General features: G+C 44.9%; 2 protein-coding genes across 3 annotated transcripts in view; both read left to right on the forward strand.

The window, feature by feature from the left end:
- MALT1 (MALT1 paracaspase) overlaps window positions 1-4,946 on the forward strand; it is a 23,692-nt gene extending 18,746 nt beyond the window's left edge. Inside the window, exons 15-18 of the mRNA XM_017739862.1 lie at window positions 988-1,137; window positions 1,854-2,011; window positions 2,209-2,334; window positions 3,082-4,946. Coding sequence (XP_017595351.1) covers window positions 988-1,137; window positions 1,854-2,011; window positions 2,209-2,334; window positions 3,082-3,546 — 899 coding nt within the window. The 3' untranslated portion in view covers window positions 3,547-4,946. The remainder of the gene's footprint in view (window positions 1-987; window positions 1,138-1,853; window positions 2,012-2,208; window positions 2,335-3,081) is intronic.
- Window positions 4,947-11,112: 6,166 nt separating this feature from the next.
- The window catches only part of ZNF532 (zinc finger protein 532), a 39,215-nt gene continuing 34,483 nt past the window's right edge, over window positions 11,113-15,844 (forward strand). Inside the window, exon 1 of one of the 2 annotated variants that reach the window (XM_017739878.1) lies at window positions 11,113-11,125. The gene's annotated coding sequence lies outside the window, so the exon portion shown is untranslated. The remainder of the gene's footprint in view (window positions 11,126-15,844) is intronic. The other variant, XM_017739884.1, reaches the window with a different exon arrangement.

The raw sequence follows: 15,844 nt of genomic DNA on the forward strand, positions 1-15,844 counted from the left end.
GTGCACCCGCCCGGCTCTGCCCTGGTTTCAGCAGCCTGGGGCAGCTGCAGGTTGCAGAGCTTTGTCTTCTGTTCAAGAGTGCAGGGAAAGATTGACTTGTCAGGCAGCGTGACAAGCACTGCTGTGAGTATTCCCAGGTGCTGAATGTCGGGGAGTATGTGAGAGCTGTGCAGACTGTGCCAGAGAAATGTTCCCATTAAGTGTCCCATGGAAACAGCCCCTGTGGAGAAGGCTGCAGCATGCTGGCACTGTGGTTCCTGCTGTGCCTTTGCCACAAGAGTGCAGTGCTCGCTCATGGTCAGCTTGGTGACCACCAGGTCCCCAAGGTCCTTCCCTGTAGAGCTGCGTCTCAGTGAGTCAGGCCCTTTGTGAACCTGTGCAAGGGATTATTCCTGCCTGGGAGCAGAACTTGATGTTCCCTGTTACTGGACTGCATGACATTCCTCTCTGCCCAGTTCCACAGCTTGTCCAGGACCCTCTAAAGAGCAGTACAGTCTTGTGGGGTATCAGCCATTCGTCTCAGTCATCTGCAAACTTGCCAAGCTGTGTACTCTGTCCTGACACGTGGGTCATTAGTGATGCTGTTAAATAACCAATATTGGGCCCTTGTATCTAAACTTAAAATACCCCCCTTGCCCCCAGTTCTTTATAATAATCTCCTCCAAAGGAATTACTCACGTTCTTGAAATTAGTCACTCTGATTAGGACCTTACCCAGCCAGAGCTGTGATGCTGCTTGGACTGGCTCTGAGGAACAGGGGAGGATGCTGGCCAGGCCACGTGCAACCCCTCGGGGCTCTGCAGAGCTGCTTTGGCCTTCAGGGAAGGAAGGGCTGAGCAAGGAATACTTGTAAAACTGCAACTTTTGATGGATATGCTGGCTCTGGCATAACCACAGCAACCACACAACATTGCAGGGAGATACTTAAGTCAGTTGGAATTGCAGCAGTATTGATTTTGAAAGAACCTCTCTGCATCTTGTTTTTAGATATGGGCAAGTGTCCCCTTACCAAAGGCAAGCAAGCCCTGGAGATCCGCAGCAGCTTGTCACAGAAAAGGGCATTAACTGATCCTGTTCAACAAAGCACATCTTCTGCAGAGTCCCTGGCACGAAACCTGCAGTGGGCCAAAGCTCATGGTACAGTACAGTTTGCTTTTAGATGGTCCTACTGCCATGATGGGAGAAGGGAGAGCATGTACTATTGAATGGAAATGGAAGAAATTCAAGGTTATAGCTGCATTTTCATTACTGTGTTCAGTTGGAAGGTTTTGTGTTGGGATTTACCCCTACATGAGATAGTAATGAACAAGGTGACATGTAGAATTCATGTATATTCAGTATATTTAAGACCACTCGGACAGTGGAGGAGAGACTTTTGGGTTGTCTACCTTCTGGGACAGTCTCCCAGTACTGTGTGTCTAGCAGTGACATTTGTAAGATGGCGTTGATCTCATTCTAAAGTCATCACCTAAAACAGCCATGTGAACTGTATGGTAAATGTGCATGATGAAAAGAAGTTTTCAATGTAGACAACTAAGAAAAATAAAATAAGACTGAGATGAGTTCCAGGCTTCCTAGGCTTCTTTTAAGAAGGGCAGTGGGGTTTAGGACCTTTTTATCTTTTTTTTCACCTAAACTTGTTGGAGTGCATCTTCAAATTTCTTTGACAGTTGGCACAGAGGGTCAAGGATGGCATTTCTAAGACCACTCATCATATAGGAAGACTCTTTCAGAGATGCAGATGTTTATTTGTGATACCGAGCGCTTAATTCTTGTTTGTTAAATGGTTGAAAAAGAAAAATGCGTATGCTAAGTTTATATTTAGACTGTAACAATGTGTTATTTATTGGCAGAGCTTCCAGAAAGTATGTCCCTTGAATTCCAGTGTGGTGTTCAGATTCAGTTGGGGTTTGCAGCCGAGTTCTCCAATGTCATGATAATCTATACACGGATAGTAAAGAAGCCCCCTGAAATCACAGCTTGCAGAGCCCACATTACAGACTTCCCACTCGTAAGTGCTTCCTGCTGCTGTCTCGTGATCTTGCTCCACTGAAGTTGAAAATTTTCTGTTCCACCCATATCAAGCTGCAACTTGTATAATAAAATGGGTCTAAAGTGCTGCAACTTCTCAAACTGAAAGAAGTACTATTTTATGATCTACAAATTCTATACCGTCAATTAAGTTCTCTTTTTTTTTTCTTGCAACAGGACTTGGATGTAGATCCTAAAGAGGCCAATAAAGGAACTCCTGAGGAAACTGGAAGCTATTTAGTATCAAAGGACCTTCCCAAACACTGCCTCTACACCAGGCTGAGTTCACTGCAAAAACTAAGGGTTAGTATCCACTAGTCATTACAAGTTTGCCCAGATAATTGACACTAATTATGTTGCTTTGCAGTTCTGTTGAGGCAGCTGTGTATTGTTAGTGTACTAAGTTCTTTGGAGGGAAAGAATGGACAATAACACAGTTCAGTGACTTTAATTTCACAGCTGAAAAGTAAAAGGCAGGGAATTGATGCATATATGCAATCCTGAAACCGGCGTGCAAGGCCCTTTGTATTTGCCTGGCCCATGCTGAACTTGGCCAAGATGGGTATTTTTGTGCAGATCACCTCTTGCATGCTCTGAGGGTGTTCCTATGCCTTTTAGGAAGAACCTGACCTGAAGCAGAGCTGCCTCTTACAAAGTCATTAGTAGGCGATGAAAGTGTTGTGTATGATCAGCCTGTGCTCCTGGGTACACAGTTTTTGGAAGGTTCTCCCTTCAGCAGACTGGGGCACTGCTAAGTGTCTCTGTATCTTTGTGTCATAAACATCTGTGCCAGACACAGCCTGCTATCTCTTCTTCAGTGCTTTTGGCAGTTGAGGTAACACAAGTGCTTCTGGAAATACAGACTGTTCAGTAAACAAGTAGTGAACAAAAGAGGACCTCAGGAAACAAGGCTTGCCCAGTGTGTGTCTCCAGCTCCTAAAATGGTCACTCTGCTTCTCCAGGAGACTGGAGCCTCTCTAAGGGTTTCCTGTAGTGCTTATTTGGAGAGGAAGTATAACTTTTTCTCTCCCCCTCTTTCCTCTTTTATAGGAACACTTGATCTTCACTGTTTGCTTGCACTATGAGTATTCAGGAATAGAAGATACAATGGATGAAAGAAAGGAAGTTAATGTTGGGAAGCCCCTTATTGCTAAATTAGGCCTTCACCATGGATTCAAAACCAAGAACTGTCCCCAGACCTGTTGTATGCCTGGTTATCCTTTTCATAATCCAGTAGAGTTGAGTCCAGAGGCAGCTGAATACTACATCCCTAGTCATTGCCAACCCAATTCCTGTCCAGGTGTTTACCATCCAAACTGTGCTTGCTCAGCCAGCATCACACAACCAGAGACATGTTCCTGCAATGGGACTTCCAGGATATTGGCTTCAAGACATGAAGTACAGCATTATTCACACATTGTGGGAAAGAGGAATGTACCAGTAGAGACCACTGATGATACTGTTGAACTGGAATTCTTCCTCTCTGACAGCCTCAGCTTCTCTGAACAGCAATAGCTGGGATGTCTTTGGAATAGACCAGAGTGGCATCCTTGAATAGAGGGGTCTCCACACTGCCTCTCCATCTTCTGGAGTTAGGAGACTTTAGGACAAGGCCCTGGAGAGTCTAGAGCAGAAGCTGGGAATGAGGTTGTGATGAAAATTTTTCATATCCTAAGAGACCAAACTGGACCAATAGATTTTTTTCTTTTTTTCTTTTCATTTACTCTTTGTTGTTTGATACAGGGAAAAATCTGAACTGCTCAGAGTTTCCTATTCTGTTCTTTGGCCATTGTGTGTTAGGATCAGTCACTGATGTTCCAGTGCCTTGGATGTAGCCAATAAGCAGCTCTGACTGCATTCTCCTCTCTGATGGTCAGATGTCCAGTGTCTGGGAGCATCTGAGGTGGATTAAGATCTGTGCAAGGAGCCCAAAACCTAAAGAGCCAGCAAACTGACATCACTTTTGTTTTTAAGAGAACTACAGATTATCAGAGGGAGCAAAGTCACAGAATCCTACTGTGGTGGATTGTTCTTCTTATGATTTTTTTTTTCTTTTACATAACACTCTTAAGATTTTTGCTGATCTGATACCTGTTTTTTCATGTTCTGAAAGAACACTAACTGGAAAGATGAGGGCAAGTGCCTGCTCATAGCAAGCAGGGTATTGTATGGTCAGTCTCACAGACATGCTGAGGGCTAAAAGTGAATGGGCAAGAGGAGTGAAAGAAGAAAAGGAAAAAAAAAAGCTCACAAGAAAAGTGAGCTTTTATTAGGTCTTTGAAAGTCTTGATGCTTTGAAAATGCAAAAATATTGGGGTGTGAAGAAACTAAAATCAAAGGAAGTTTTCAGATGGGGTAGTAGCCTCTCCTGCACCGGTAATATTGATAAGTAGTATTGCTTAAATTAAGATCCCCATCATAAAAATAAAATAAGTGAATGTTACTGAGGCAGACAGGCCAGTTTCCATCTCCAGTGGAGAATGCTGTGATCTGGTGGCCTGGCAACATGCTGGATGGGCACTGAGGGATGTGCTGGTGTTGCCATAAAACTTTTGAGATGGGGATGTTAATGCATCTTTAACTAGATCTGGTGATCTTCAGGTTGCTCTATGCTGAAAGGTGGATATATGTACATGGATATAGCTATTTCCAGGATGACAGCCATGGTTGAAGTAATCTGTACACGAGCTTGAATTTCTGGTTTTCCTCCTGCAGGGTGTTAAATAGTGCCATACCTATTAATGAATGGGATGTACCTGCATTAACTATTCTGTGCAGTTGACTTGTAAATCAGATTATAGCTTGAGACATGGTCTAGGAGTGCGATATTTAGCTAATACGTTGTCAGTTTCCTAATTTCTATAAAAGCTTATTCTTTTTTCTTACTGTGTAATAAACTGTTGTCCACAAAATTATGTATGTGTGCATATGTAGTTGCTATATTCTTCTACACCTTCCAGCCTTAAAAAGCCCAAAGCTTTATTGAAACAAAACATGTAATAAAAGAATTTCCTTAGCAGAAAAGAAGGGGAAATCTGAATCATGAGCTTCAGCTCAAGATACACAGATCTGGACCTGGGCTGATACCCCTGCTTCTCGAAGCTCTTGCCTCTTGAGAGGTGCAAAGGCATTTGACGAATTCACTGAACTCGAGGGAAATCTTTAATAGGTACCCCTTGGACATATTTGTATATGCATGTATATGTATATGTATGTACTTCTGTGTGTGTGAATTGATTTAAATCCCCTATGGGAAGTATAGTATGGATATTGCCATCCATTTCACAAATGTTAAATTAGTCAGCAATTAGGTGCTGCTAAATCCTTCAGGTGTAAACCCCTGTCCAAGTCTGAACCCTGTGACTCAGCAGCAGGGCCTCCCTTAGCCTTTGGCATCCATGGTGCCCGTGTAAATCGTTCTACATTGATTCTAGACAGATTTTCCTCTGTGTGCATCATCCATGTAGCAGTTACCACAGTGAACCCTGCCATTGAACCTCATTACCCTTTTGCACATTTACATTAAACCTGCTTTTGCTAATACCTTTAACAGGGGTTCTTTAAGTGACCTAAACCACTCAGATTTGTCCAAATCATCTGACAAAAGTCTGCCTGTGGCAGTAGTGTGTGTGGTGGAAAACTTTATCTGTCCGAGCCCTCTTTAAAAAGAGAATAGTGATGGAAAGGCATTTTCTCACTGCAGCAATGTCTTTAGGAACTGCTCTAACTGTTTTAATCATTAGTGTTCAGAATTAAATACTCTGGTTCTTCAGGGCAAGCTGCAAGCAGCACCCATTTCCTTTGGCCCAGGTCCAGGAAAGCACTTTAAAAGTTCAACAGGCATAAATTAATTTAACATTTCAATCTCAGTGAAATTGGTGGGATTAAAAGACATGTGTAAACCTAGGAAGTTGTTAAAGCTCTCTTTGGCTTGTGGTGTCCTTTCTGAATTGAAGCCTCAGGGTTTGGTTTTTTCCTGCAGTGCAATTATTTGGATATAATTATTTTTTGCCAAAGTATCTGGTACGCTAAATTAGTTTGCCCTCTTCTTTAGCATTGCTGTATGGTTTTGTATAACTCACGTGTTTGTCACCTGGGTTTGGACGTTCAATAGGTTTAGAAGAAAGGTTTAAGGTAATCCTTAAATAAACTCAGGCTTCTCTGGCAAAAGAAGGGTTCATGTGCTTCAGAAAGGCCAAGACAATTCTTCCATTGTCCCTCCCCACACTGCAGTAAGGTGGGAGTGCATTTACCTTCTGTACCTCCATAGAGCTCTGCAGGCTGACTCCTCTTGTTATCCTGAGAGTTCTGAAACTGGCTCTGGCTCCAGAAGACCCATCTGCACCATGGAATTCTTCAGTAGGAGATATCAGGGCTAGTCTTGCTGTCTCTCTAGTTACTGCCTTGGTTCATGCATCAACTACTTTTCCTCCTTCTCTCAGCTAATTAGTAACTTTGGCAGCTCTCACATGCAGTAAGCTCCTGGGCTACGTTCACCTTGAGATAAATTCCTCACTGCTGTAATGCGGATATGTTTCAGTATTACTTCTTCCTTGTATAGAATTTTAATTCAGGCACAGTAAGATCTGCTCACTTTTTAGAGTGCAGCATTTTGAGCTCCAAGGTTTTTGCTGGGAATTGGAGATAGGTTTAAAGTATCAGGCGGAGGAGGACAGGTTGGGAATTTCAGGGAGTTTGGTTTGTTGGGGTTTTTTTAAAGATTGATCCTTTAGCAATAGTCTAGGAATGCAGTGAGGACACCTCCATGTTGTGGCAATTAGGCAGTTACTAATTCCTAAGGTATTGCTGCAGCAATTTAGTCATACCAGGCTTATTTTAAGAGCTAATGAGAAGAAATGCTGTCTCCCATCCTTGTTGTTGGCACTCAGTGAGCAGGAGCCCTGGATCCCTGTGGGGGTGTGTTACCACAGCGACCAGCCTCTGCATCTGCAGCGGATGTGGGAGGAAGTGGGCAGGCCTTCCCCATCTGCCCTTCAGACAGAATCTGCTGGCACCCTGCTTTCAGCTTTCAAAGTCACTTGCAATTAGGATGAAAAGTCTTCAACCTGTTACGCAAATTACTTCACTACACATAAGATCAAGCAGCTCTCAGATGCTTCCTGGGCTCTCTGATGACTTAACATGGTGGTTATGATTTATTTCATCTCTCTAAACATGAGCCAGCTCTGCTTCCTGACATCCTGTATGAAGAGGGATGTTGACTGTGCATGGCAGGACAGCACAAGTCACAGAATCACCAACTATGCTGAGTTGGAAGGGACCCACAAGGATCATGGAGTCCAACTCCTTGCCCTGCACAAGGCCATCCCCAAGAGTCACACCCTGTGAGAGCGTTGTCCAAACACTCCTGGAGCTCTGGCAGCCTTGGGGCTGTGACCATTCTCTGAGAAGCCTGTTCAGTATCCTACCACCCTCTGGGGGAAGAATCCTTTTCTAATATCTAACCTAAACCTCCCCTGCCACAACTTCAGGCCATTCCCTCAGGTCCTCTCAGTGGTCACCACAGAGAAAAGATCAATGCCTACAGAGGTAGGGCATTGATCTGTGATTCTGTGGGTTATCATCAGGCAGCCTGTTAGAAACTGCTCGGATTATTCCCCTCTGAATGGGCTGTTTGCCAGAGCTGTAGGTGTTTAAAGCAGTCCCAGGAGTCTTCTCTGTTCACATCCTGTCTTCTTTGTGCCTGTCAGCTCTTTTCCTCTCTCCTTCTACTGAATGCCAGTAGTATGCATGAGACCTGCCTTGCAGGACCAGGATTGGTCCAGACATTTTTCAGGACTGCTTTGAGATGTTCACAACGTACTAAATCCATTATTTTTTTGGTCTGTAAGAAGCATAACAGTCTTTTAAGAAGGTATGGAGTCGCTATAAAATACTGGTTTGCTGATTCTCAAAGCTTTGTAGGCTTTGTTTCACACCTGCCTTAGGGATATGCAGAAAACTGCTGCAGATTCTGGTTCAGTGCAACACGATTTTGAAACACCCATTGGATTACCAGCTCTTATTTTAGTGGAAATAGTGGGGTCATTTGAATCAGAAAATAGCTGTGCTTCATGACAAGCCATTTACCCATGCTGGCAGGTAGAGAACTGCAGCTGTTTGCACCTCACTCCATCCAGCACATAAATCAGAGGTGGGACTCATTACCACTGCAGAGCCTCCCTGCTAGTTTCTCTCTTGCTGTCTGCACTGGAATAATCCAGGTTTTAACATGGGTACAACATGCCTTCCTGTGGTGAGATATGCAGGAGCAAGCCGCTTGCCAGCTGGAGTGAGTTTTACTTGGAATGAGGTGTTTTACCCTCCACTCTGGTGTTGCCTTGCCATCAGCATCTTTTTTCCTTTTCTAATCTGCTGAGGAGAGCCACGTGCCCAGTGGGCCCTTACGACCTTGCATGTGCGGGGATACCTTTACACCTCCCATCATCCTGTTCTATAAAACAATCCATGGGAACTCCTCGTCTCTGCTGCTGGCAATCCAATAATCCCTCCTTTTCTTTATAAGCTCTGATAAACAAAAACCTTTTCTTGTTATTGTTTTGTGGAGACCGTAAGTTTCCACAAATGGAAAAGCTCTGTCTGATGTCACGCAATAACTCTTAACAGAATATGACAGCAAAGAAGGATTAAACCCAGGTTTGTTACGTAAAGGTTCCCAAGAGAGATAGCTGCCCTTTCTCAACTAATTTTGTTTACAGTTATTTTCCTTTTAGACTTACTAGTTACAGTATTTTCTTATTGCTGTAGTCTTGATGCTAGTCAATAGTTACAATACAGTTAATATATAATATATGGTTAATAATAGGGCTGTCTTGAGAATGGTATTAGTAATGTTTTTCCTTATACAAGTGATCCTGAGTCATTGATGACAGCAGCTTCTCAAACTGACAGATGGTGGCTCTGTAAGAAAACATGTTTTCTTGCCTTGCCCATCAGTTCATTCCCAGACTGAGCAAGAGAACTCGGTAGTAGCATCTGTTGATGGGATAGTTCCTGTTAAACTCCATCTGCCTGCCAGCCCTAGGATGTTCAAACTGTGGTGTATATATAAGGTACAAAAGGTATAATTAGAATTCTGATGCATCGCAAACTAGAGTGGGTTTAATTATGTAAGACAGACATTTGTGGACGGCTCTAAGAAGTAGTCAAAAATCTCATGAGTAGAGAGATGATGCTCAGCAGTTGCCTTTTAAGCCTGCATTACTGTTTGCACCCATGCAGTGCAAGATGGAGATTTTTGGCTAATCTGAAGCCAAGCCAGTTCTTGCATTGTGGCTGCATGGGAGCCTAACTTCTGAGGCAGAAGTTTCAGAGGTGAAGGGACAAAAAGAAAAGATCCCTGGGGCTGGAAGGGAGGATGAGCCTCCCCCAGACAATGTGAGACTATAATTTGGCCAAGCAGGTGCAGGCAGGCCCCAGCACTGTCACTAGTAACAGCAGCGGGTGCCTTGCCACTGGCTCATGGTGGCCACTGCATTGCATGGGAAATCCACGCTCAATTTTTGGGGTAACAGGGCAGAGCAGCTGGGGGAACGTGTGCCCCCACACCTTGTGCCCCACAGGGAGCCGTGCTCTGTCACCGGGGAACCCTTCCAGGCAGGTAACTCTGCTGTACCTGTTCTTTCACATGAAACAAGCCAAGAGCCTGCCCACCTGCCCTTTTGTACTGCAGAGGGCAAAGCCATCCAAGACCGCTAATCTGGCAGATGGAACTAAGCATGGGCTGCTGCTGAGCAGTGAAACCCTCAGGGCTGGGGCTGGATGCTGCCTTGGTGCCTCTCCCCTCCTCTGTACCCAGGAGATCATCCTGGTCTCCTGCCTCCCTTTGTGAATGGGACAGGGTTGTCCCTAGTGCTGGCACATCCGAGGAGCAGTGTGGCATGCCACAGGGTGGTGTGGTATGCCAGCACAAGTCTTTTCCTGACTCAGGTGTACTCTACAATATTTTTGGTGGTGTAGGTTGTTGGGTACTTTTAACACTGGTGTGGGGTAGCAGAGCACTCAGCAGGTGGGGACGCAGCAGCTTGCCTCCCTCTCGCCGTGCTAACACAGGCAAAGTCACCCTTGGAGCGTGGGTAATGCCAAAGCCCAGTAAGGATCTAGTGAACTGGCAAGGACAGGACATATACCTTGGGCTAGGGGACTGCCTGCAGTAGACCTTGGGGGTCAGGTTGGCAGGAGAGAGAAGCTGCCAACAAGCTGTTGTTTGATCTGCAGCCAATAGCCAGCTGTTATTAAATTCTGTCTTGTGGGAGAATCAGTGCAGAGGCAGCAGTATTTGCAATTTGAAAGAAATTAAAATGGTGAAAACAACCCCAGTCTGTCCTAGGGACAAAAAACCAGGACACGCCAGCCACCAGCCCCAGCTGGGGGCATCTCTTGCTGATCACTGTGTGTTCAGGGATTTGTTCAGTAGACTTTTATGGCAGCAGACAGGAAAGTTTGCAACACGGGAAGTAGTGTTGTTACACAAACTAAATGGAATTTGTATAATCCTGACTCATCTTCAGTAGGTGGGGATGAATCAGATGTCCTTTCTCCAGCAGGGGATGCCAAGGACCAGCAAGGAAAGTATGAGTGCTTGAAAGACTCCCTGGCCATGCTGGCCACAAACCAGCAAGGCGCCTTGATTTTAACTTTGCTTCCATTGTAGGAAGATCATCACAGGCAGCTTGGAATCAGCAACCACAGCCAGGCTGAGCCGCTGCTGCCACCCTCATCTGTGAGGACAGTGTTTCCTGAAGTAAACAGAGGAAAAGTGGCAGAAAAATCACTCTTGGATTCCTCCTTCTTTTATTACGTGCTTATTCCATTTTCCAGGGTAGGCTCTGGAAAGGTAGAAATGCAAGCACACCTGCTGCTGGTCCTGAGTGCCCGTTCCTGCCTAGAGGCAGCACCCCTTGTGTCACACGGCATCACCCCCAGCGCTCCTCTCCCCAGCTGTCCAGGTGCCAGCCCCAAGTGACCAGCAGGAACCCTGCCAAGCTGTGTGATTTGGGATGGATTTCTCAAGCTCATTGACACCCAGAGCTATGCAGTGTCTCCCACTTCCTAAGACCCTCCCAAAGCAAGGGTGCACCTGTGCCTGTTGTGTCTGTTCTCCACCCACTTGGGTTCTGGAATACAGTGTCTTCTCTCACTTCTTGGTCTCCTCTTCTGAGAAAGAAGTGCCTGGAGCACACAGATGGTGTCTGCCCCTGCTCACGCCCATAAGTCATGGCAGCACATGCCATGACTTATGTTAGTTGTCACACCTTGCAAGACCACGTATACGTAAACTGCTGGCAGTTTCTGTCCTTTACTTCACTGCTTGAAGTGATGTATTGAGTAGTTTGGAAGGATATATGCTCAGCTACACCAAGATTTTTGGAGAAAATTGTATTAGATAACACCTAGAACAAAATGTAAGTTTTGCAGCAACACTTGCTCTGCTTGTGTGGTTTGCAGGATCACTGCATGGGTATTACTCATCTCCCACCCTGTGTTCAGGTTCAGCGCTCTCCTTTTGCTGGCTAAATGCAGGGAACACACAGCACAGGAGCTGTTGATGGCACCATCTGCAAAAGCCTAATGGCTCATTCATTAAGCAGTGGGAACCGGCACCGCCACAGTCTAATCAGATACTGTATGATGAATAATTCAGAAATAATCCTCGTATACTTGAATAAATATCAGGAGGAGGAAGGAGAAAGCCCCATACATATGGCACGTTAAGGGAACAAAACAGGCATTCTTCAGTGTGCCAGGCTGCTGAGCTCTGTGGTACTGATGTTAATCATGCAGGTGGCTAATTCCTAATGAGGAACTGACTGAGGGGTTCTGGCCCAGCACTCAGAAGGTGTTCATAAGTGGAAAAGAGCACAGTGCTCACGGAAAATTCAAAAATCCATCAGCCTTGCATTCTGCAATATGCCTGTGGTTGTGTTGTATTAGCAGCTGGGGGACTGAGTTTGGGAAAAACTGAGTTGCCTGGGAAAATGCAGGTCCAGGTCTGGCCTGGGGCTGTGCTCCTTGTGCTGCTGGGCAGATGGCTGTGATCAGGTGTGTGCTGTCCCTCAGCAGCTCCTGCCTGCACACCCTGAGCTGCTGACCTGGTTAAAATACTGGTGTGGTGCACTCACAGCACTGAGTGACCAGTGCTCAGGGGAGCCTCAGGGTGGTAGATGCTCTATAAACGGTGTATATAGACATAAAGTGTTAGGGTACATATTTTTTCACCAGAGCCTGTAGTGACAGAAGGGATGACCGTTTTAAACTGACAGAGGGCAGGATTAGATAGGAAATAAGGAAGAAATTCTTCCCTGTGAGGAGAGTAAAGGCACTGGCACAGATTGCCCAGAGGAGCTGTGGCTGCCCCGCCTCTGGGAGTATTCAATTTCTCCAAAAATGGTACTCCTGTGCATTAGAAATGCCTTTCCAGCTTTTCACAATCAAGTCATACAAGTTTTTCGATTTCATTTTTCCTATTTCATATCTAGAAATGCTTGGGCTTGAAGGCATGCTTTTGCCAACAGATTTAACCCTGTGACAGTGCCTCCAGCTGTCTGCCATGAACACCAGTGTCACCACTTGGCAGCTTGAGGATGAGCCAGCAAGTGCTGCAGGCATATGGCCTGTGTACCAGGCCTGTAGCATGTGCAACACTGAGTCTCATATATGGGCAGATTTTGAGAAAAGCCCTTTTTTCCCACTGGAACTACACTTCATACTATAGTGCATATGTAGGTGAGTGCCTGAGGTGTGTGTACTCTGCTCCTGCCTGTTGAAAGGAGCCATGGCCTCTTCAGCATGGCACAGCACCGTGTTACCTCATACCTCTCAGTACATGTGGAAAAACTGAGGTATTGACTGTAACTCCTCACAGAGCAGTTTTAAGCCCATGATCCTCACTAACCAACTGATTTCTTTGGATAATGCTTAGTTTGCTCTGGTTTGTTAACAGCCAGAAAAAAAATATAATTAAGCCCTGACAAATCCTCCTGGCTTTGTATTATATCTAAATCAGCATCTCTTTTACAAATGATTAAAAATGGGAGTCTCTTGTCATTCAAGACATTGCAGTATTTGGGCTTTTACAGCATTTAACATCCTGAGAGTCGTTAGGGTTTCTCACTCTTCATGCTACTTGGGCATTGCAAATGTTCACTCTGTAGTTAAAGATTCTCTCCTGCGGATGGATTACATGAATTGCCAATTTCTGTGAACACGTTCTTTAAATCTGGGGGAAGCTGCCTGTTGTGGAGATGTTCCACAGCTCTGGGCAGTGTTTGTAGCTTTCTCCCTACCAAAGTCCTTCATCTTATCTCCTATGAGATCACCTTCTTTTAATAAATCTCATCTTTTTAAAAGCGATCCCGGAGGTTTTAGTCCAAAATGTAACAGGAGACATATTTTAATAACCAGAAAAGGAAAACGATTTTTTTTTTCCAAGAAAATACCTGGAGATTAGTGATAGGAACATCTGAAAAGGGGAAGTTTAATTGCAAGCTGGTTTTTAAATATTGAATGTTTAAATATACGTGGTTAAAGGAAAGCACTACTGCATTCTAAATAGTGGTAAGAAGAAAAATATAAGTATTCTAAAACAAGAAATGCAAGCTTCTGCTCTGCTCTTGTTGATCATATGTTACAAGAAATTTCACGATGAAAAAAGCAATGGAATTAACAGACACTATTAAGCACCTGCCAGAAGTTGTAAAGCTATTACTCTGAAAACAAATTTAGGATTGGAAATATGGAATCTGTATTTTACCCTTCTCGCTTAAGTTAAGCATGTTTTGCTAGCCAGAAAGGAAATGGTTTGTTATTGTCCTCCCCAAAAGTAGGAAGGACAAAAAAGGCAGTATTTATTCTGACATTAAAAAAAATTAAATGTAAATTGACTTTAGTTTTTATTGTGTCAATCCACCAGCAAAATCCTCTTTGGCCCCAGCACATCTTTAATGCGCAGAAACTCCGTAGCTCTGTTTGATGCAGTTGATGCCTGTACAGAAGGCATGAGACGAATACACCACTGTTTAGAGTCCTGAATTTCACGAGCCTTAAAATCCTTAGAAGTTAAATAATTTAAAAGTTATTATTGTGCACAAGTTCAGCATTCACTGCAGCATCAAAGTGTTCTGAATTGGCAGCACTCCTTGCTAACTGCTCAGAAGGAGCAGCAGGCTGCACGGGAGGCATTTCTTCAGGAAAAGAAAAGGATGGGCTCAAGATGTACCTGGTTCCCAGAGAAAGAAGTATGAGCTATGGGACTCTGCAGGTGTCAGCACAGGTGACCAGGAGATCCTGTCTCACACCTGGAGTCCAGCTGGAAGGATCCACTGGTGATGGTTTCATTGTCGGGACAGAGGTTGTCCATGCAAGGACACTGGGGTTGGGGACTTTGATCCTGGCTGCTGCAAAGCCAAGGGATAAAACAGGATAACCTAAACAAGGAGAACTGCTTCCACAACAGGTTCTAAGGATTATGTGGCACAGTGTCTGAGGGACTGAACAGGACCTCTGGTCTAAGACTTCAGAGTTAAGACATAAGGTCAATATGCCAAAAACTCCTCCCAATGCAGAAGTGACACTGCAGGGGACACCTGTTACTTTGTGTGCTTGAATTAAAAAAATACTGGAGAAGTGCTATCAGCCTGGCATGGCTTGTAAAATATACTTAAAATTCTCTTCATTTTATATTTTCTAAGTCAAATACGTAGGGTGACAGACTTTTTCTCCCATGGAGACGTCAAGGACACCTGTCTAGAAGGAAAACAAGTAGAGTTGTGTGAAAGGCAGCACGCACAAGGACCTTTGTGCCATGTGTAAACTGTGAAATCGATTAACATTTCAGATATTAATACCACAGTAGTAGTAGCAGCTGCCATCTTCTTTATGCTATTATGCAAGCTGACCACAGAAATGCAATGTAAGGAAAGAGAGTGTAATTTTCACTTCTTTAATCAACTTGGTTTACTGGTCAATTGGGAAGAAATAGGGTGTTGTAATTATCATGGACTAATTCTACAAGTCACTTGCAGCATGATCCCTAGGCTTGTGCAAAATGAACTGCATGGCCCTTCTTGAATAGTAAAACTAGTGCACAAATCCACAAATCGATTTATTATATTCAAATTCTATAAACTTGTCAGACTCACTGATTGCCACAGCTGACAATCAGTAGAACCTGTGTTCTGCTGCTGTTTTAGTTAATTGGAATAAGTTAGAATTTTTACCCGGAGGCTGGATTGGAGCAGCCAGGGCATGGCCCGATGGATAATTTCCTGCCCGACTGACACCTGTGGGCACAGCTTCTGGGGCAGCTTCCCAGAAGGAGCTGTGCTTGTGCAGAAGGCCTTTGGGACTCTGCTGCCTCCCTAACAGGCATTAATACACCAGCCTAATTTTATCTAGAATATGTATAATACTGTATGCTCATAGCATAAACTTGAGACGGATGTAGTTAAAGCCATTAGTATGATTCAATAAAGCGATTCGCGTGCAAAACTTTACATTCTGAAAATGCTGCTGCACGGTGGTAAGAGAGAGAGGGAGGGATCTCGTCCTGCCGTTCCTAGCAATGGCGATGCCGCCAGGATGCTGCGCAGCCAACAAAGGCAGCTGGTCAGAGGAAGCGCACGGGCCGCAGGCGCTGTGCAGGCAGGCCCGAGAGTGCCCGGGTAACGGGGTGTGGAAAGAAAGACAGCATCGCTCCGGGACACGGTTCCCGGCCGCGCCCCGGGACCTGGTGGGGGTGGGGGGGGGACCCCGGCCGGGGCCGGCGGGCGCCGCGGCGGCGCAGGGGGCGGCG

The sequence above is a fragment of the Corvus brachyrhynchos genome, unplaced genomic scaffold, assembly GCF_000691975.1.
Source record: "Corvus brachyrhynchos isolate BGI_N302 unplaced genomic scaffold, ASM69197v1 scaffold297, whole genome shotgun sequence".
Lineage (NCBI taxonomy): Eukaryota > Metazoa > Chordata > Aves > Passeriformes > Corvidae > Corvus > Corvus brachyrhynchos.